The 23,476-nt window shown below is 37.2% G+C and overlaps 1 protein-coding gene across 4 annotated transcripts in view; it reads right to left on the reverse strand.

Annotated features, from left to right (window-relative positions):
* Positions 1–23,476, reverse strand: part of LOC137404442 (anoctamin-4-like) — a 46,374-nt gene that overhangs the window by 6,455 nt on the left and 16,443 nt on the right. The window contains exons 2-16 of one of the 4 annotated variants that reach the window (XM_068090647.1): positions 21,649–21,765; positions 15,375–15,395; positions 14,863–14,886; positions 12,712–12,815; positions 12,129–12,146; positions 10,140–10,307; positions 8,516–8,614; positions 7,019–7,134; positions 4,281–4,402; positions 3,322–3,496; positions 2,893–3,127; positions 2,627–2,770; positions 2,304–2,441; positions 1,870–2,071; positions 526–637 (exon numbers count right to left, since the gene is read on the reverse strand). In XM_068090647.1, the coding sequence (XP_067946748.1) occupies positions 526–637; positions 1,870–2,071; positions 2,304–2,441; positions 2,627–2,770; positions 2,893–3,127; positions 3,322–3,496; positions 4,281–4,402; positions 7,019–7,134; positions 8,516–8,614; positions 10,140–10,307; positions 12,129–12,146; positions 12,712–12,815; positions 14,863–14,886; positions 15,375–15,395; positions 21,649–21,765 (1,795 nt within the window). The remainder of the gene's footprint in view (positions 1–525; positions 638–1,869; positions 2,072–2,303; positions 2,442–2,626; positions 2,771–2,892; positions 3,128–3,321; positions 3,497–4,280; positions 4,403–7,018; positions 7,135–8,515; positions 8,615–10,139; positions 10,308–12,128; positions 12,147–12,711; positions 12,816–14,862; positions 14,887–15,374; positions 15,396–21,648; positions 21,766–23,476) is intronic. The other 3 variants (XM_068090649.1, XM_068090648.1, XM_068090650.1) reach the window with 3 other exon arrangements.

A 23,476-nucleotide genomic window follows, 5' to 3' on the forward strand; every position in this document is an offset into this window, starting at 1 on the left:
ATTACAGCAAGAGTGGTGTAAATACAGTGATCATGCCTTTTGCTATGTAAGCTTTCAGCTGAATGAGAAAAAGCATTTCAAGTGGACAGACAAATGACTCAGGTAAGTGGCTAAGTGGTAAGGTAAGTGACTAAGGTAAGTGGGTGGATGCTGTTTAATTCATAGACTGATGAAACAGGACGCTGCCTCGAAACAATCACGAGTGAGCGCTTGTGTTTTAAACAGATAATGAGAAGGCTAAGCAGAGGGACACCTACAGATAATGCTGGCTGTATCTTTACACTACCCACGTAGTTGAGATGTACGTATGAGCCGATCCTGTAGGAGCCAATAAAACAGACTACATCAACGTGTAGAAAAATTCAACAATTTAGTTTTTTATTAATACTTTTTTAAGTTTTTGTTGAACAAGTTGAAAAATAAGAAATGTATTAATAACTTATGTATTTTGACAGACCGTAAGTATATTAAACTTTGAATAGGTTGACAATTATAGATAGCTGTATAAAAAAGCAGACAACTCACCTTCCTTTGAAAAAAGCTATGTAGATGATAGAGCCGTAATAGTTGGCAAATTGGAAGAGGTACATTTTGCAAGTGAACGCATCTTCCCATTCACTTTCGTACTTCCAAGTCTCTGAATAAATATTTAAAAAATTCTTCATTAAGCCTCTATAAAGTTTCAGTAAGTTTTTATACAGTCTCAGTGGGTCTCTATGCACCCTCATTATGTTTCCATACAACCTCATTAGGTCTCTATACACCCTCATTAAGTTTCTATACAACCTCATTATGTCTCTATACAGCCTCATTATGCCTCTATACAGCAGCTTCATTAGGGCTCTATACACCCTCACTATGTCTCTATACAGTCTCAACAGGTCTCTATACAGTCTCACTAGGTTTCTTCTCATTCCATTACATTCTCAATCTAACAACAAGTTGGATTTGCTGCCAGCCATTACAACTATCAAACTATCTGATTGGCTCTGGCTGACTGACCAACTAACAGGAAGCTATGTCTTAAGATGTACTTACCAAGGCTATGTCTTAAGATGTACTTATCAAGGCTATGTCTTAAGATGTACTTACCAAGGCTATGTCTTAAGAAGTCTATGTCTTAAGATGTACTTACCAAGGCTATGTCTTAAGATGTACTTATCAAGGCTATGTCTTAAGATGTACTTACCAAGGCTATGTCTTAAGATGTACTTACCAAGGCTATGTCTTAAGAAGTCTATGTCTTAAGATGTACTTACCAAGGCTGTCTTGAGATGTACTTACCAAGGCTGTCTTAAGATGTACTTACCAAGGCTATGTCTTAAGATGTACTTATCAAGGCTATGTCTTAAGATGTACTTACCAAGGCTATGTCTTAAGATGTACTTACCAAGGCTATGTCTTAAGATGTACTTACCAAGGCTGTCTTGAGATGTACTTACCAAGGCTGTCTTAAGATGTACTTACCAAGGCTATGTCTTAAGATGTACTTATCAAGGCTATGTCTTAAGATGTACTTACCAAGGCTATGTCTTAAGATGTACTTACCAAGGCTATGTCTTAAGATGTACTTACCAAGGCTATGTCTTAAGAAGTCTATGTCTTAAGATGTACTTACCAAGGCTGTCTTGAGATGTACTTACCAAGGCTGTCTTAAGATGTACTTACCAAGGCTATGTCTTAAGACGTACTTACCAAGGCTATGTCTTAAGATGTACTTACCAAGGCTATGTCTTAAGAAGTCTATGTCTTAAGATGTACTTACCAAGGCTGTCTTGAGATGTACTTACCAAGGCTGTCTTAAGATGTACTTACCAAGGCTATGTCTTAAGACGTACTTACCAAGGCTATGTCTTAAAATGTACTTACCAAGGTGAGTAAGAAATACAGCCAGTTTTTCGTAGACCTTATTAAGGATAGCAATAGCCACCACAGAGATACAGGCTGCAGTCACTGAGGTAATGAGAGAAGCCTGAGATCTGATGAGATCATTTCCTTGGTTATAAAGAGGGACGGCGATGAATATCCTGTAGAGAATCACTGACAAGATGGCCGCCAGCACCACACATAGCTAAAAAAGAATGATTGTAAATGTTAAACCGTCTGCGTAATTATTAGCGTCGCGAACAAACAAATAATTAATAAGTATATGAGCTGCGAGAGACTTCTGGAATATTGTAATCCCGACAATTCTAAGTGCACTTGTAGCAAAAAATTATTCCAACACCTACGCCATTTTGAACAGAAATAATTAGCTTATGTAGTGCAAACTTGAAAATTTTCCATTCAGCTAGTCAACTCACCAGAAAAAAGATGGAGATAATGGAAGGGACAAATCTGAGACATCTCTCTAGTGACGGCATATGTGGCTCATAGTCATGGGTAATCGGGTTCTTCTTCTTGCTCACCACTACAGCTTGGTATTCTGGCCGAATGTTTTGCTGAACGGCAACAAAAATAGTTAAAGAAATTGAGTGAATCAATTCACTCAATTTCTGTATATTTATATACATATTTATTTATAAATAAAATATTTATAAATAAAATATTTATAAGTAAAATTATTATAACTAAAATGTTTATAATTGTCGCAACAAATAAAACAAAAGCGTGTGGAAAAGCTTACCTCATTTTCTTCAAAATCAGCAACGTCCCAGTCGTACTGAAGCCTGGCCTGGTGTCTCTTCCAAAACTCCATAAAGAAGGTTGTCCAAAGTGCCATGAAAATAGCAAAGAATATCGTTGCTGGGTTGTCCACGACATAGGTGGCCTAAAAATTCCAGAATAAAGCATTTAGATACAGTTATTTGACTTGTGTCGCCAAAGCACTGCCTCCAGGCTCTGTTAATGCCATATACAGTATTAGCTCCATAGCTTCTCAAGACTACTGACCTTGCTGTAGAGACACGACTGGTTTAAGAACCAGTAAGGGCAGATGTTATCGCACTGAGGACACATGATTATGTCTCCATTTGTTGTACAGATATCTCTACTCGTAGAGTCTGATGAAATCGTAGCGAGACCGTATATGGAAACGATAATACCGACTATTGATGCTGGAACCAACATAAGGGTGTAGAAACCAAGCCAACTAAAGTATATGCCGGCTTTTTCTCCAAAATAATGCCTAAAAATAGAATATAACCGGGTGTGCATAACGGAGCAAACTTTAGCGCTCAAAAATACAAAAGTCATACAATCCAGAGGGTTAAAAAGCTATATTTAGCACACATTGTATAGCATTATCGAGTTGAAGGGCTATAGCTCGTGCACACGGTATAGCATGATAGGGTTAAAAAGCTTTATCTAGCACACACACACCGTATAGCATCATAGGGTTGCTCTTTCATAAAAACTCCTGGTCGAGCCCATTCATAGTACAGCTCTTGTCGTTTATTCTCAGGCTTTTGAATTCCATCACCTTCAAGTTTGTATGGCCCGTCATGCAAAGGGTAGTAGGAGACGATTATTCCCTGATTGAAAAGTCGTCGCACACCTGGATGGATAAATCAAATACTACATGCTATGTGGTAACTACACTTTCCTTCTAATAAAATACGTATCTCATCCAATGTTCATAACATAATTTAAATAAATTATAGAATATGTAAACTATAAAACTATAGAAAAGTAGACTATAGAATAAGTAGATTATAGAATAAGTAGACTACAGAATAAGTAGACTACAGAATAGGTAGACTATAGAATAAGTAGACTACAGAATAAGTAGACTACAGAATAGGTAGACTATAGAATAAGTAGACTATAGAATAAGTAGACTATAGAATAAGTAAACTATAGAATAAGTAGACTATAGAATAAGTAGACTATAGAATAATTAGACTATAGAATAAGTAGATTATAGAATAAGTAGACTATAGAATAAGTAAACTATAGAATAAGTAGACTATAGAATAAGTAGACTATAGAATAAGTAGACTATAGAATAAGTAAACTATAGAATAAGTAAACTATAGAATAAGTAGACTATAGGATAAGTACACTATAGAATAAGTAGACTATAGAATAAGTAGACTATAGAATATGTAGACTATAGAATAAGTAGACTATAGAATAAGTAGACTATAGAATAAGTAGACTATAGAATAAGTAGACTATAGTATAAGTAGAATATTGAATAAATAGTCTATAGACTACTTATTCAATAGTCTATAGGTTCAATTGAAGTAAATCCTTCAATTTACTTATTCTATAATAGAATAAGTAAATTGAAGGATTTCAAAGAACAATACATATTTAACTATCTGATATCTTCTTACCAAATTGCTGTTGCTCTTCTCCATATCTAGTCCTGAGTAGCACCTCGTGCACCATTCGACCTCGCTGAGCATTTGAGAAGAAGTTAGGTTTTGGGACGTCTGGTCCATCATATCCAATAAACCTATAATAACAAGTCATAGCAGGAGTCCATCGTATTTAATAAACCTATAATAAAAAGTCATAGCAGGTGTCCATCATATCCAATAAACCTATAATAAAAAGTCATAGCAGGTGTCCATCATATCCAATAAACCTATAATAATAAGTCAGCAGAAGTGGTAAGTATATTAAATTGTTGTGGCTCCCTATGAATAGTTCTCCACAGACTTAGAAACAGGCTTACTCCCCCATCCTTAATTAAACTCTCCCAGTTCCTAATTGGTTTGCTGGACTCTCTATGTCAGGACTAAGGCGCTCATGCAATGTGAAGATCAAGTGATTTTTTGTGAGCTGAGCTAGAGAATTTAAGGAGCTAAAGTCTCACAAGGCTTGCTGGTGAATTTTAAGACTTCCCTGCTGAGATTCTAAGGCTATAAGAAATAAAGCCAGCCATGCTGTCTCTAGAGCTCTCTATGAGAAATTAGTCTCTGACACATATCGTAACTGATTTTGTTCAATTGATGAGCCAGAGCAGAGGAAACCCTCCTACCACTTCTGGCATGAGATATGTATTTGGTAAAGCATTTCATTTATCGCATGGCACTTACTCACGACCATAGTAGAACCGGCAGCAGACCTTACATGATGCCAAATGATCTTTTTGAGGCAGCTGTAGAAGCAAGTGTAGAACTATGCGTACACACTGTAGTTAGTCATATAGCAGTACACTGTCATTTTATGGCTACTCTAAACCAAACTTAGCATTACGATTAGGATTGTTATCAATACGCCTTTTTACATATGGTACTTAGGCTATTATGAATGTAAAGGACAATGACCCGTTTGAATAGACCGTTATAAAGGATATACTTTTACCAACCTCTGTTACAATGAAGAGATTAAATTAAAAGAACTTTTATTAAACGCATACGGACTCATTTATATTATACGAAATGAATAATTAAAGCTCTAGAGATACAGTATACTATGTGATAATATTTTTATTTTATTATATACAAAATAAAACATTATATTCATTAATGTATTTTGTCAAGGTTGCTTAATACTATTATAGTATTTCCTTATGCTCGCTGAGATGTAAAAGGTCTCCCTCAACCTTCCTTCAATTTATTCTATTTTCTGTTCACCCTCCTCTTCCAATAGCTTTGCTTTATTTACTAACATTCCTGTAGAAATGTCTATGAAATTCAATTTTGTGTAATTAAGAGTTACTTTCTCTCTATTCTGAATATTGGAAACCGAAAGCTGAGGTAAATAGAGCAAAGCTCTATCTATAGAGGTAAGAAAACATTTTCAAGCATGCGATCTAGTTCATTTCTCTGTACAAACATGTATGTCACAATATCAACAAAGGGAATGTAGAAATTTAATTTTTGAAAAGTTGACAAGTACAAAGTGTTGCTTTAGAGAGTTAAGTTTTATTATTATTGGGTAGAGGTCTGCCTCAAGTCTTACAAAAGTCAGCATTAGTATTTTATACCTTCTTTGTTGACCTTCATTATGAACATACAAGGATTATTAGGTCTGCATTTCCTGAACAGGACAACCCACGAGGTACATTTCTACTGACACGTTCTCCAGACCAACAACTATAGCTTCAATTGATATCTCTATACAAAAACAGAGCAAAATTTTCTCTTACGTCACAACACTGCCAAATATTACGACGAGTAGGACTGTAGAGATGATGCAACAGCCTAGTAGCAGCGTAGCAACTTGTTTATAAATGTCAGATAGGCATGACATTCTAAGTGGCAGGGAGCGTAAGTAAAAGGCAAAGCTTCAACGCGCAGTTTTTATAGTACAAAAATATATAGCGAGGAAATGAGATGGCGGAAAAAATTACTATTCCGAGATTGTTTTCAACTACTTGATAAGCTAATAGTTCCGGAAAAGTCAAAAGTCTTGCAAAACGCACTATGATTTTCATCCTCGGCATATGCCACTTGAGCTATGGTTATAAAGGCTGTGGCTTGTCACTATATAAAACAAAACCTGGTTATTGGTCTGAAAACTGAAGCAAAAACAACCGGCTTTGGGAAAACAAGCTAGCGTAAAGCTGTGCAAAGCACACAAACCGTGCTTGACACAAGCGCTATAAAACCTGTTTGGGCAGCATACCATCTGTAATTAAACATTGAGAATAAATATACAGGTACGAGCATGCTAAACTGAAGTACATGGTTTGCTACTAAAAGAAATTAACACAGTCTGGTAGAAAACAAAAGAGTCACTAGCTCACAGCGCTATCTGGTTATGGCTGGGCAAGCAGTTACAGCTATGCTACGTGCTAGTTGCAATGGGAAACCTATTGCATGCTGAAACACAAAGAAACAAACACAGTGTAAAGAAAGAAACTGGAGTGCTATGCTAGCGGAGTCGTCTTCTTAACACACAGTCTTTGAAGAGTATTTGAGAGATAACGAATTTATACAGAATGATCTATTACTTTAAAAGGTTTATATGGGTGTGCAGAGAAACTCGATCTTTACATGAACTATACCTCCCATCAAATATAACATCTATGTTAACCTTTGTGAATTGTCTAAACATTTTACAGACTCCCGAAGACCAATAGAAAAAGACGATGAAACCTCGAGCTCCGCAGTGAACTTACTTCCCGTCTTTAAAGAAAGGAGAAGTGAAGAAGTCTTCTTCCTCCTCAACGTTAGGCTTGAACACACCGGTTGGAGAGCAGCATTGAGCAGCGATGGGGGTGTCTATGTCATTCACCTATATAATAGGCAGCATAATTCTATCATGGTACTAAGTCTGACTTCAGACATATAACTTTATTGAGTACAATATAGAAAAGCGACTAGACACACAGACTGTTGCTATCGCATATCCTTGATTATACACGTAACAATATAAATATTCTAACGATACTTCAGCAACAATATTAGAATAGAATTAGAATAGTTTTAAAGGTTGACTTGCAACAAAATTCACATTACAGTTAATTAGTATCAAAAGATTCACCGTGTCTTACTCTGTTGTGTTGTAGGTGCAAAATATGTGGAAATGTGATTACAAGCTCTTAAAAGCTAAAAAAACGAAAAGCCGCCGTAGATTGGAATCTCTTTATTTCTCTGACGTAGTCATTACATTTGGTTATTGTCTTGTCACGTGATGTTCTCGCGTGAATTGAAAGGCCAATAAAAAGCTCAATATAAAGCTTGTCGTAGCACTAGTTTATGACAAACACTTCGGGTTTTACCGAAGACCCCGTATCAAATATAGATGCTCGCTACTTTACAGTTTTATTTCGGCTTGATCTAATTGTCAAGTCGTAATCTGATCATGCGACCCAATACTTCGCAAATAATTTCTGCAGCGCTTTTCGATTATCACAAGTGACCAACAGCCTCGTCATGATTATCAAACAATGATATGTACTCCTTCGAGCTAAGGTTAAAAATTAAACGAATTTTTACGGTAAGTTATAAGATATCACTGCTAAAAGTGACAGCATTACAATGACGATAAAACAGACGCGTAAGAACAATAGACATGGTTTTATTGAATGTGTGAAGTATAATTGTGAAAATAGTTCGACGAATAAGGTTGCATGAAAGTGTAAACAGAAGCCATCTCCTACAACTACGTCCCATTTGAGCCGTTTTGGAAAAAGAATCCAAACTACGGCGGTCTCATGTGACTGCGATTAATTGTTCGTTTTTTAGCTTTTAAGAGCTTGTAATCACATTTCCACATATTTGGCACCTACAACACAGTAGAGTAAGACATGGTGAACCTTTTGATACCAAATAACTGTAATGTGAATTTTCTTGCAAGTCAACCTTTAAGAATGTAAGGTTGCAAGTAAGCGTTTAATATATTTTTCAACATGACGCCAATCATTTAGTAGCGTCGGTAGTGGCTGCCGGTAGTGGCTGCCGGTGTGGCTGTAGTGGCAACAAAATATTTGCACGACATGTCAGTGATGGATTCCATTGGTGGGTGTAGTCAGGCCTTCACTCCCACAATACCAGAACAACAGAGCTGACTTACTTTCAGAATAACGGCGATGACTTACTTTTAAAATAACAAGGTTGACATACTTCCAGAATAACAGAGTTGACATACTTCCAGAATAACAGAGTTGACTTACCCGAATAGGCATCTTGATTTTGAGAACTTCGGCGTAGACGAGGCAGAGTTTCCAGGGCATGTGAACTTTACAGTAGTAGGTGGCCATGTCTTGGGAAAACTAAAATACAAATAAGAAAATAGCGGAGTGAGGAAATGTGCTAGCGTTCTGGAAATAAGATAGTATTTCATCATATTTTGTATCTAATTATAGTCAGATTGTAGATTGTTTGGGAGATTTATGATAAATGCATATGTGCAAAAAACTCACAAAAATTATTCATCAACACTGTCGCAAACCCTTGTACCGAAATCTCATCAACAAATTTAACCATTTTTGTGTAGAGTCGTTTAAGTATAATGATGATACAAAACACATATAAACATATTTAAATATGTTATCAAGTCTTTGAAAGGTTACTGCAATATCTTAAAACTAAACCATCTGATCGGATTATACATAAATAGACAGACTATTTTGGCCAAAAATCGCGATAAAAATTTGACAAGCTTTTTCTAATCAAAATAAAGACCGGCTAACGAAACGTCAATAAGGCAGTGCGACAAATAGTAGAACTATTAAGTCGTGCGCATTTCACAAGAAAAACGTGCACATTTCACCAGTCTATGGCATTGTCTAATTGTCAGAGATTTCTGTAATTAACGTAAAAGTAATGAAAAGTAATCGTTTCTTTTTTGCTGATTCTACGGGATTCTGACATTTTGGGCACTTATAATGAGTATTTTGATATTCCAACTGATGTCAAAAGCAGTAAAAATAAAGGACATTATGATGATATTTTTCTAACAATTCTCACAATATTACCTATAAGATTATTACAATATTTAATTGTAAGAATAATTATTCGATTTTATAAGATTTAGTTATAAGAATAATTATTCGAATTTACAAGATCGAAGTATATAGTGACCGATGGTGTGCAATATGTTACTGTTATTATTTTTCTAAAAATTTTGTTGATGGTACTACAGCTGTGCTCAATATTGCAGTACTGCCAAGCCATTTTTAATACCTGCAAAATTAAGTGATAGGCCTACATTTTCTTATAGATATACATCTATTTCTATGACAATCGACTAAAATCTGTTTAAATTCAGCATAATTCTTTAGATATAAATACAGAAATCTAGATAAATATCACAACTTCTTGATATTGGTTGCTATGACCAATGATATACAGCCTCCCCCCAAGCTATATATATATATATATATATATATATATATATATATATATATATATATATATATATATATATATATATATGTATATTACACAGCAGCTTGCCATTTTACTTCTAATATTGCATTTCTCCTATTGCAGGGAAAGATATAAACATATAATCTTTTCCTTTCATTATTGCTGTTTGTTGTACATAATAACACCCAGTGCATTACAGCTACCATTGCAGCTACCATTGCAGTTCTCCTATTGCACTGCAGTGCCATTTGACTGCTAATATTGCATTTTTCAACCAGTAGTACCCTTTCTTTTTTTCATTATCATTTTGGTCGTGGGCTGTATGACAGTGAAATTCCTAGTTAATAACGGTCAAAAATTATAAAAAACTATTTAATAGCCTAAAAATAAAAAGTATATTAGAAAGTATTTCAAAAGTTTTGAAACCTTTTTATCTTCAATTTCCAGTTCGACACCCTTTTCCTTCAGCTCCTCAAAAAACTTCTCTCGTTTCTCTATATCTTCTGCATCTTTTATGTCTTGATATGCGAGGACATAATCTATTCTCCTTTCTCCATCTCTGAACATGAGCGACTCTCTATCTGGTACTTCATTCTAGACAAGAAAAATATAATCAAATATTTATGAGTCAGCCCAAGTGTTGAACAAGTTTAAACAAAGTCTGTTTGACAGAGGGGAACTACAATTTTTAAATCTTTGAACCACAATGTGCATTGACAGTTAATAGCGTAAAACTTCTGGACATTTTAGTTGATGGCATTGTTGTCAGGTGACAAGTATTGTCAGGTGACAAGTATTGTCAGGTGACAAGTATTGTCAGGTGACAAGTATTGTCAGGTGACAAGTATTGTCAGGTGACAAGTATTGTCAGGTGACAAGTATTGTCAGGTGACAAGTATTGTCAGGTGACAAGTATTGTCAGGTGGCTAGTATTGTCAGGTGACAAGTATTGTCAGGTGACAAGTATTGTCAGGTGACTAGTATTGTCTGGTGACAAGTATTGTCAGGTGACAAGTATTGTCAGGTGACAAGTATTGTCAGGTGACAAGTATTGTCAGGTGGCTAGTATTGTCAGGTGACAAGTATTGTCAGGTGACAAGTATTGTCAGGTGACAAGTATTGTCAGGTGACAAGTATTGTCATGTGACAAGTATTGTCAGGTGGCAAGTATTGTCAGGTGACAACTATTGTCAGGGGACTAGTATTGTCAGGTGACAAGTATTATCAGGTGACAAATATTGTCAGGTGACAAGCATTGTCAGGTGACAAGTTCTGTCAGGTGACAAGTACTGTCAGGTGACAAGTATTGTCAGGACAAGTATTGTCAGGTGACAAGTATTGTCAGGTGACAGGTATTGTCAGGTGACAAGTATTGTCAGGTGACAAGTATTGTCAGGTGACAAGTATTGTCAGGTGACAAGTATTGTCAGGTGACAAGTATTGTCAGGTGACAAGTATTGTCAGGTGACAAGTATTGTCAGGTGACAAGTATTGTCAGGTAACAAGTATTTTCAGGTGACAAGACTTAGTATTCTCAGCAAGCAATGCTTTCAGCTTGTTAGATACCTTCATGTATCAATATATAAGTGATAGTTGAATGTAGTTACATAAAAGGTAATATGTAACACAAATTACAAATCATAATAACTTATAGATGGTGGCTCTTGAATTTTTCTTGTTTACATTTAGCCTTACACAACTTCCATTAACACTTACTTCTGAACATACCCTTACAAGTAAGAAACATGCAATGGAATTTAAATGAAGTTTGGATAGTATAAATATTCTCTTATCAAAGCATTTCTCATTGATCTGTTGAAGCGATCGGTGTTACATTGTACAAGTGGGAGATTTGTAGAAGCGGGAGTGCAGTAGAAGTGCATGCACAACAATCACAAACTTATTATTCACAAGCTCAACCCACACAAACAAAACTGCTCAAAGTCAGGAAGGGGTGTTAGAGTGTAAAACCCAAGCCTATCTTTAAACAATGTACGGAACAATATGGGTGCGACGTCTGGTACAATATGGGTGCGACGTCTGGTACAATATGGGCGCGACGTCTGGTACAATATGGGCGCGACGTCTGGCCGGTGGTCGAAAACAAAACAATACTAAGATAGGGCATAACTGTAAGCTTTGATATGCTGGACGCAAAGTAGCGGGATAGATAGGACAACAGCGGTCATTCTCGTCTCTCACCAAGAGGACTATAGTTGGCATATTTACAGAACTAAAAGGTCAAGGTCAAGGTGCTTAAAGAAACCAGAGTAGCAGCGATGTGTCTGGCTACATTCACTCACACAATCAGTTATATGGTCACTGCACGAGCACAACGAATATGATTTTAAATAGTTGTTTGCTGTAACCTTCCAATGCTGTGCTACAGAAAGTAGGTCTATGGGCTGTACCTACCCGGACAGGTCCACTACTCTAAAAAGACAAGCGTAGTCAAACGCAGTATTAGTATAAGGGCTCAAACTAACATTAAGGTTAAAACACATGGAGATTAGCTGCAGAAATAGAGGAACAGACAGTTCTGTACAGAAAATCGACAAACAGAAAGTCTGTGCAGACTGTACAGTTTATTTCTGTACGGAATGTACAAAAAAGACTATTTGAGTAAAAAACCAACCGATCACCTGCTACTATAGCCTGTCTTGACAAGCTGTTGTTTTTGCGTAGTTGTCCCCCCGTCGAGCGGCGAGCAACAACAGTTGCTCGCCGCTCGACGGGGGACAACTACGCAAAAACAACAGCTTGTCAAGACAGGCTACTGCTACTAGTGCACTAGTACAACTAGACTGTACGCTTATCATATCTAGATGGAAGGGTACCAGCACCAGCGCTCATAGTTTCTTAAACAGGCTAATGGTATTATCATGACCAACGGCTACAGCCAAAAGTTAACCTATTCCCTTGTTAGTCGTGTTCCCTCAAATTAAAAAACCTTAGCAAATATAATTCATGAGAATGAGAGATGAAATTATGCAATTACCTCGTCAGCATTATTGATGCCGATGACGACGTCATTTACAGAAGAAGCTCCACCGTATCCGCCGTTGTCATCTTTTACGAGTGAAGCCTTCTCGCTCTCCATCGCTAAGCATTAGAATCAGTGACTCGTTAGACAGGTATGACAGGCATAACAGGTGCTTGCTTGCAGGTTTGCAGGGAAGGAATCAGAAGCGATCAGTCATATTAATTCAAGGGTTATGTTATGTGTGCAAAGAGAGAATAGAACATAGATCTATGCATTATACTCCTGAAGTTTCCCTTAATGGTAACAAGTACTATTTTTGAGATCGTCTAGGGACCAGACAAGCTCCTGAGTGGTTTATGGCATAAAAACTACTGTATATGACAATCATACAATATGCATCTCATAACATAAAAGCATCACTCGTAGCTGATGTTATCTTATTCTAATGAGGTCAAGGTGAAAGTTGAGGAAGTTACTTAACAAAATATGTGTGTAACAAACTCAAAGCTTGGGCCAGCAAATCTGTTTACTGTTAAGAGTGTGACACTTCCTTGTCAATGAGGTGTTACTCTTACAATTAAGTCTGGTGGGATGCCAACCTAACATACATCTACTTATAGGTAATTACAACTTGTTCAAGTCTCAAGCTTCAGGTCTATCCCTTTCAACACATCTTGAGTCCTTCCCTCTCCAAACCTCTCAAGTCTCTCCCTTTCCCTTCCCCTTTACCTTCCCCTCTCTTCTAACTGAAGTTGTTCCCCCAGCTCGTGAACCTCTCCCATTCCTAAAGCCTCGAGTATTCTAGTGCCCTTCCACAGTGTTTAATTGTTTAAAGTGTCTAACTAGATCAATGGTAGTTATCAGCCCATGAAGCTCTGACGAGTAAATGATCAGTAACAGGCTATTGTAGAGAAAAGCTAACAGACCGACAAGGAACGGCAGTGTAAATTTTTAAATTAAATTTTTAAAATAAAATAATGAAAACATAGCAAAATAGCGAGCTTAGTGAAATAAATAACATGACTGTTGCTTGGTAACATATCTTTATCTTTGCTACTTAAACACAGAGCTTTAGCTCCCACAATCCAGCCTGTATTTCTCACTGAGTGCAGACCTTTGTTTACCTTCGGTGCAGCAACTACAGGAACTGCTAGATAAAAGTACAAATAACAAAAAGGAGGGTAGAAAATCGAGTAAGTAGAAGGTGAGCAGCTCCAACCCCGGAAAGACGACTCCCAGAAGCAATATTTCCCTCTGACCTAAGCCAAATATGATTGGATAGTTCGATTGGACAATTTGTGAGTCACTCTTCCGGTTAAAGAATGGTATAATTACAGTGTAATATTATGGTTACAGCTTAGTGTCACAGTTACAGCATAACATTGCAGTACTAGCAAGCAATCATTTCAGATCGGCAAAGAGACCATTCAGAGAAAAGTACAATTTTTGACATTTATACAGCTAAAAGTGAGGCCCAAATAGAAACCACACAGAAGTATTTAAATATTTTTTTGACAAGCTGAGAGCTTTTAAAAAAGTACAATATTTTTTTCAGTTTTTCTTTGAGATTCTCTAAATGTGCAAATGTTAATGCGAAACTGTAACTTATAAATGAATGTTCTCTTTTCCCTGAGCAGCCTGTGCTAGCACTGACGCTGGCTTGCATACCCGGTGAAAAGACAGCGGCAGGATGCTCCTCCATCTCAAATTCAGATCGCTCTGCTCAAAAATATGATGGTCAGTATTGAAAGAGGGATGAGCATTAGCAGGTTAGTCCCACACTTAAGCTTATCCTCGTGACCCCTCATTTAGTTTCTATTGCGCAATTTTAAGGATCGTGTTGATTAATGTTTCCTCTGCCGTGCATTATAGTTCAACTATTAGCTAAGTTAGCAACCTAGTCTGCACAGAACACAAATCATATGCACAACACCTGCTGAGTATTGGAATGGACGTCACATGACACATCTTATCGCTAGCACGGCTATGAACACATGCGACAACACTGCTACAACAGATTGATTTCTGCCACCATCTAGCCTTAGATCCATGTACTTTCATCAAAGACTACGAGATGTAATTGTCTTTAGTGTCTGCGTGAAAGATAAGTAAGTAGTAATCTGGCAGCTGAACTAAGTCAAAGGTATGAAGACACAGATGTCTTACCCTCTAGTTCCATTTCATTATCATCTACAATGTGACAACGAGCTATTCACTGTCGGTAGCTAGCAATATCTATCTACCATTTTGCCATAGATCTGGCAGCGGCTTTTAAAGGAAGTATAGAGCGAGGCAAGAGTGTACAGGAAGTGGAAGCAACGAAACTGCAGCCAAAGTTGCAAGTTTGTAGCTCGAAAAACTAAACTCAATCTCCATCATTTTGTCACTTTAAAAAGTTAGTAGTTTATATATTTTAAGGTTTATGAGAATAAGATGTTTAATAAGTGTAGCTGTTTATTTCAAATTGCTGAAAGGTTGACATTTTTGGTTTGGTGCCAGTCAAGATGAACTATCGCATGAGGAAGCCCCTCATCAGATGCACAGGCACATAACCCGGTGTAGCCTTCATTCCTCATCTCTCTCTCAAGCTATAAGAAGCTCAACGCCCCTAACACTCTTAGCAAAGCTTGCAAGCATGAAAGTTAAAGCTCTAGACCTACTAGCAGTGCAATACTTACCGACTCTGTAGGACTGCAGAGCTACAACAGGAAAGGAACAGTGACCTAGTATAGCGGGTGCCTTTCCGTCACCTACACATTTGGAGGTCTTCCAAGCAACCAAATGGATAGTTATTAATGTATTTACGGCTGAATTGCTGAGGCCCAGGAGACACGTGAGGGGCAGTCATGCATGGAAAGTCATGAGTTTAGACGTCTTCCATAATAACAACAGTTAATATTTATAAGGTAGGGCAGGGTTTAACCTACGTCTGTGCGCGGGGAGACAGACATGTACTGGTCAGGCCTCTGGACTTTCTCGTTGCATGAATAAAGTTAACAACTAATGAGGAGTTCTGAAAAATAATACCTGTTGAGAATTTACACGCTACACTTTCTACACAAATGTGGTTTCAATTCAAACTTATTACATGAGAAGCAGCATTATTGACACTCGCAAGCTCTCGCACTAACCGTAACCTAAGCGTGTTTTACTAATTCTCAAAAACTCAAAACAGCTTGTGGCTCATTCTCAACTCGTGGCTCCTTCTTTTGCTGTTTCTCAAGCAGTTGATGAAATATCTCTTTGCTATCTTGTGCTCCACTTCTAATGGTATATGATACGGCAGACAAAGCGAACACACAAAGCAGGGGAGATAACGCACACGCCACACAAACTACAACCCTTTAAAATGCAACTTTTAGAGTTGTATACCAGTTTTCTCAGATGCAGGTAGTTTCTGGGCATTTCAATATAAAACTAAATAAGGTAATATTAGAATTCATAGACAGCATCTGATGGTGGATAAACTTCTGAAACAGGTTAAGTTTGATAAGGGGTGCATACCTAGATGTCTAGCAAATGAGTTCTTAATAAGTAAATGATGGCGGGTCATATGTCACCATGTAACTGATGTCATACATTTACCGGCTTAGACGATAGGTTGTGGAATGTCAAAAGTGGGCAGGCGCCAGCATGTTTCCCAAAGGTACTGATGGTGGTCATTGATATTGTATCTGGGTGATAGTTGTGGTATGAGAAATAGAGGTTGATAACTCTTCTATTTATATCTGTTATGTTTTGAGCTGACATAAATTATATGCTTGTGCTGATGCAATCTTCCAGTTTCCAACATTCACATTTTATTACCAAACAGCCTTTTAAACAGGGAGTTGTCCAACCCTGACCCAATACCTTTAGTTTAAATCCATAAAATTTATTTGAAAAAAGATCATAAGCAAATCTGTTTTATGGGCCTCTTATGTTTTCCTTAGCAACCCGCGTTCATCCTCTTATGTTTTCCTTAGCAACCCACGTTCATAAATAAAATATGGTGAGAGAAAAATGATAAAAACTCTAATATGATCATTATAATATATTTCTATATAATACTTGGTAAAAACAGTTGTAATTGAAAAGTTATTAATTAGTTCATAGAAGTTGTCTAAAAGGTTTTGCTGCATAAAATAGTGGTCAAAGCTCTTTTCTGTTGCACCACTAGCAATTTATAGCTTACTTTTTCAGTAGAGGAAAAGGAGGTACAAGAGGCTTCAAGAAGGTAATCACCACTTTATGTGACTTCTACAAAGCATGTGATGTGTGTTATACGAGTATATCCTTTTGTATATCCTTTTGTATCCTCGTATATCCTTTTGGTGGCAGCAACATATGCTGCTCCTTTAAACTGCCGCTTATTTCCCTTTGCTGAGAATGATGATCATGATCAGCTATGATACCGCAGGTGTCTCAGGTGCCACAGGTGTCGCAAGTGCCCCTATACGGGTCAGCAGCCAATCTTGCAGGCCATCACATCACCAAAATGTATGTCAGCTCTTTCAAGCTAGACAGATTTTTAAACCTTAACACCCATTTTATAAAACACTCAAACTGTGAAAAAGTTCTGAGCAGTTGGTCAACCTACTATTAACCTGTGAGCCTGTTGACCTGTAAACTATCGACCTATGAGCTTGTTGACCTGTGAACTATCGACCTGTGAGCTTGTTGACCTGTGAACTATCGACCTGTGAGCCTGTTGACCTGTGAACTATCGACCTGTGAGCTTGTTGACCCGCGAACTATCGACCAAAAACTTATTAATCTGTGATTTATCCTGGTTGGTCACTAAAAGCAAAGAGCTTGGAGCAGAATAAGAAGGAGACTGTAAAATTGAATAAATATTTAGCTGAGATAGGACAACTCCCCAATGTAAATAACACTCAGAGGGTTGTTTCCTATATAATATTATAAATAATCAACATGAACGTCTTAAGTAAAAAATGCTATGCATGGAATTATAAAATGTACACTGGAATTGATGAATGGAAGTATATTAAAAAGTAAAACGATTAGCTGGCATACAAATATAATTTATAAAAAAATTACAAAAAACTCAAAGTAAACGAAATGGCTTTGACCTTGATACTCGCCAGCAACTGTTTGGTTTGCATAGCTACACCACTGAGCTTTTTTGATTTTCTTGGAGTTCCTAGAGTTTTGAGTAACTAAATGGATAGGCTCAACATCATAGAGCCTTTAACACTCATAGCCGTGAGTGTTAAAGGCTTAACATCATGGCACTGACTGCACTAGTACTATCAGTACTAGTGCAGTCAGTACTAGTATTATCAGTACCTGTATTGATAATACTAGTACTGACAGTACTAGTGCTGTCAGTACTAGTGCTGTCAGTACTAGTACTGACAGCACTAGTACTGACAGCACTAGTACTGATAGCACTAGTACTGTCAGTACTAGTACTGACAGCACTAGTACTGACAGCACTAGTACTATCAGTACTAGTACTGACAGCACTAGTACTTACAGCACTAGTACTGTCAGTACTAGTGCTGTCAGTACTAGTACTGACAACACTAGTGCTATCAGTACTAGTACTGACAGTACTAGTGCTATCAGTACTAGTGCTGTCAATACTAGTGCTGTCAGTACTAGTACTGTCAGCACTAGTACTGTCAGTACTAGTACTGTCAGTACTAGGCGGGACTACCTTTCCATTGTATCAGATAACACCAGCACTGCTTAGCACTGAAAACACTAGGCTGCTGGACAGGAAACTAGAAGATGCAATAACAACATCTCACACACTAAAGAAGAGTGCTGATGCTGTCAGCGTGGATGAAAGCTGGATATTAAAGATAATGCACCTGGTTGAGCACCGATTCACTTGATAGCTAATCAATTATTATGGGTATAATCTCGCTGTCCTGTCTCTGTAAGTGGCGCAATTTAGAGCTAAAATTGGCTTCCTCCCACACAGCTCTTAGAGTCACTATCTTGACTGCTTGTGGAAGGTAAACAATGACATGCCTGTTCGCTGATAAAGAATGCATCAGGAAACCTTAAGTTAAAGTTATCTCCCTCCCTCCCCGACAGCACGCTGCTTACCGCTTCTACAGTAATCGAAAGTGCTGAAAAGTTCCAAACCTAATTTAATCATGATCTACTATAGTGAAGGTGTCTTTGAACTTTTACCATAGTCTCTGATATTAGAATATATTCTCAAATCCCTTCATTCTGTTTGGGAACTTCTCAACAAGTTCTTGTTTTCTACTTGGATTTTTCCCTCTTCTCAGTTTAACCTTTTACTTAGAGCTGCATGAGTCAGCATTATCAGTGATAGTGAATCGTATGAAATATGAGAGCCGTATTTTATTAAACCGCGAGAAACGATGAAGTAATTGATATGAATTTATAGGTCACTCTGTGAACTAAACTGTAAATTAAAAAGCAACAGCGTGTGCCATTTGTCTTTTCTCATAAAAAGTGGCCAATCAGAGGCGCAGTAACAGAAGTTATAGTTTTAAACTCAAGTACAACTTGTAAGCTGAGGCAGCTGTGGACGAGAATACAGTAGACGCTCCTATAACGTAAATTCCAGATAACGTAAAGAATTTATGTGAAGTTTTTGCTTCGTACTACATCAAAAATTTCATATAACGTAAAGTGTTAAGTCGGGCGAGTTCTCAAATTCGATTTTAATATTAATCTATCTCGCTGCACTTATAGCGGTGTATCTATTAAGTATACAACTTCCATGACATTATAGTTTGTCATGATAGATCATCAGATGTGTCGACAAAACAGAATAGGTAGCTGCGCAATCGTTAATAAATACTTAAAGGCGGTCGATTGGTGCAAATGTTACAGCGTCAGTCTACCAACCTAGATGCCACGAGTCGGAGTATCGTCAAAAGTTGTTTTTTATCCTAACCTTAACCTCTGGATACAGATAAACGACGAACAGGTCGTACAGTTTTTTATAGTCAAAATATTTTGTTGTTTTGCTTTATTGTAGGCGAATAAAATATTCGTTATTAGTTTTACTTTCCAGAATAGACTTTGCTGTTTAGAAAAACTAAGCAAATCGTTGTAAATGAATGTTGAAGATGTGCAGTTCTCATCAACTCACCGTAAAATTACCGCAATAATCGTCTATAAAACCGGTGAGATTGATCAGAAAAGTGAGAGAAGTTGTTGAAGCAAACCAATAATACTACGGTACAGCCCAGTAGTAGTATGGTACAACCCTCAAAGTAAAAAGGTTAGGTCAAGTTTTTCTTTTTTGTATGGCTAAAGGGGTGAGTTTGAGAAGATCTTGGCATGGATTAGGCAATTTACATGTATTTTACTGTCCTTATAACATAAAATCTGTCATCATAAATGCCATCTTGCTGCTGCTAAAAGATAACATACTTTAGGTGTTATTTCTATTCAACTACTCATCAGCATTTGTAAGAAACTGTGTTTTTTCATTTCTATTACGACTTGATGTTTTGATTTGTATAAATTTTCTAAAACAGCTTCCTGTGCAACTTAGTAACGAGCAGCTTCCTGCGCAACAGAGTAACAAAGACAAATGGATGAAATCAAAAAAACTTGCTTCACTCTACTAGTCATTGGAATTGAAAATCATATGGAAATTATAACTGTGAACATGCATCTACTGATACACAATGTGAATACTTCACAATCCTGATGTAGCCACATTCTCTAAAACGTTAACAGAAGCAATCAAGTATTCCTATTGGTAATCTACGAGCACAGACACCTCTGTTGTTCACCCTAGCTTTACTGTTGTTTACCCTAGCTTTACTGTTGTCTACCCTAGCTTTACTGTTGTTCCCCCTAGCTTTACTGTTGTTCACCCTAGCTTTACTGTTGTTCACCTGAGCTTTACTGTTGTTCACCCTAGCTTTACTGTTGTTCACCCTAGCTTTACTGTTGTTCACCCTAGCTTTACTGTTGTTCGCTCTAGCTTTACTGTTGTTCACCCTAGCTTTACTGTTGTTCACCTGAGCTTTACTGTTGTTCACCCTAGCTTTACTGTTGTTCACCCTAGCTTTACTGTTGTTCACCCTAGCTTTACTGTTGTTCGCTCTAGCTTTACTGTTGTTCACCCTAGCTTTACTGTTGTTCACCCTAGCTTTACTGTTGCTCACCCTAGCTTTACTGTTGTTCACTCTAGCTTTACTGCTGTTCACTCTAGCTTTACTGTTGTTCACCCTAGCTTTACTGTTGCTCACCCTAGCTTTATTGTTGTTCACCTAAGCTTTACTGTTGTTCACCCTAGCTTTACTGTTGTTCCCCCTAGTTTTACTGTTGTTCACCCTAGCTTTTCTGTTGCTCACCCTAGCTTTATTGTTGTTCACCTAAGCTTTACTGTTGTTCACCCTAGCTTTACTGTTGTTCACCCTAGTTTTACTGTTGTTCTACCCTAGCTTTACTGTTGTTCACCTTAGCTTTACTGTTGTTCACCTAAGCTTTACTGTTGTTCACCCTAGTTTTACTGTTGTTCTACCCTAGTTCTACTGCGCTAGAAAACTTTACTATCGATCTGAAAGCCCACAAGAATTGCTGTTAGCCCAAGTGCTCAAAGATTTAGTTGTTGTTAGTCTGAAAACTGCACTCTCTTTTGTTGTCAGTGGTATTGATCACAAAACGCATTCATTCATGCTGCCATCAGTGATGACTAGATGTACACTCCACTGTTTTATCTTCCCAGATACCACCATAAGTTTATATGAATGTTACTCTGGCAACCCAGCATTTGCTAATCACCAGTAGGTCACTTGTTACTACACGGCCTCCAATCTCTGGTGCACATGTGTAAGTTCTGGCTGAGGTCAAAGACCTAGTCACCATGGATTATTGACTTGTTCATAAAAAACCACATAATTCTGCATGAACTGGTCTAACGCATAAATCAAAATAAATTGGAGTAAAATAAAAATACGGAAATTAGTTTATATGGTAATTAGCCATAGCATGGGAACGTACGTAGCTGGCTCGTGGTAGGGGACTGGGGATCAGCAGTTGAATCCTCAAACCCGATAGGATTAGATAGCCGTGGGTAAACTCCGATGACCTGAGGCTCCTGACTCATCCCTTCAAAGCCTGTAAATATGATATAACCAATTTAATAGTGAATAACTGCAGTTAAATTTATTACTTTGTTCTCATCCAGGTGTTTACTACTGTAACATACTAGAAAATTTACTACACTTTACGCATGGTCAGTTTTGTAATCCAGGGTTCTGACAAGCGAGAGCAGGTAGTTGCACCACAGCTATTCCACTCAGTGTTTTATGCAATCTGTTTAGTGGATGCATCGGAAGGCATCAAAACAGTTTATCGCTCGCAACTCATTGGTTAAACCATAACTGTCACGTACAACTTTTATCGTATATTCTAAGTAAATCAGCCACGCTGATTTCAATTTTGTACTCAAAATAAAGATTGGTCCACTAACCTTCAAAGTCATTTAGGCTTTTTTAAAGCATTTCAATATCCGTTTCGAAAACAACACAATCGGCATTACAAGCTCCGCCCATAAATATGTGACGAAACCTAGCTTTTTCAGGAACAGAAGTTAGGAATGTTTAGCCCGATTTAGAATAATAGAGATGGGTGTCTTAAAACCCATTATTATCTAAATCCAGCCTGTAAAATAATTTCAGTTTTTTATGAAAGGTATATAAACTATTTAAAATTGCTCGTAGCTTGTTACATGATGTTTAAATGGGCTGAACGCCGAGAAAAATGAGCTCAAAAAGCGTGGTTTTGTCACAAGCTAGCGTTGTTATCGCACTTTTTTAAATATGCAATGCTAAATAGCTTATCTACCTTTCAGAAAAGACTGATATTATTTTTAAGGCTGAATTTAGATATTAATGGATTTTAAAACTTCCATCTCTATTATTCTAAATCGGTCTAAACATCCTTACATAACTTCTGTTCCTAAAAAGCTAGGTTACGCCACGTATTTATAGGCGGAGCTTGTTGTGCCGATCGTGTTGTTTTCGAGACCGATATTAAAACGCTGTAAAAAAGCCTTCATTACTCTGAAAGTTAGTGGACTAATCTTTATTTTGAGTACAAAATCGGAATCAGCATGTCTGATTTACCTAGTAAATACGATAAAAGTTGTTCGTGACAGTTATGGTTCAATTCCGCTTAACAACCAATAAGAGTTCAAAATATCCTTTTAAAAGCAACCACATTGGTTGATATACAATCAGTGTAGACACATTTTAACAATAACCATTTGATATAAAGAGCTCTGAAGAAAACATGAGCATATATACATGCTCAGCCTGTTTAGATGCCCCTGATACACATCGATGCAATAAAGAGTCAGCCTTTGTAGTCGCCCTTTCAGTTGATGCTGTGGAATACAAATAGTCTAGCTGACTCTATGAATGCTGACTCTATGATTGCTAGCTCTATGAATGCTGACTCTATGAATGCTGACTCTATGAATGCTGCTTCTATGAATGCTGACTCTATGAATGCTGACTCTATGAATGCTGACTCTATGAATTCTGACTCTATGAATGCTGACTCTATGAATGCTCACTCTATGAATGCTTACTCTATGAATGCTGGCAATGCATAAAGTACTTCCTTAAAAGTCAACAGAGAACCTGAGTTACAGAGGAAATATGTCGCCCAACTCAATAACATGGCCTACATTCAGACAGTATAGACCATAGATATATATACCTATATACCTATATATATACCTATATAAATACCTATATATATACCTATATACCTATATATATATACCTATATACCTAGGTATATATATCTATGGTATAGACAT

Source organism: Watersipora subatra, chromosome 9 (genome assembly GCF_963576615.1).
Source record: "Watersipora subatra chromosome 9, tzWatSuba1.1, whole genome shotgun sequence".
Taxonomy (NCBI): Eukaryota; Metazoa; Bryozoa; class Gymnolaemata; order Cheilostomatida; family Watersiporidae; genus Watersipora; species Watersipora subatra.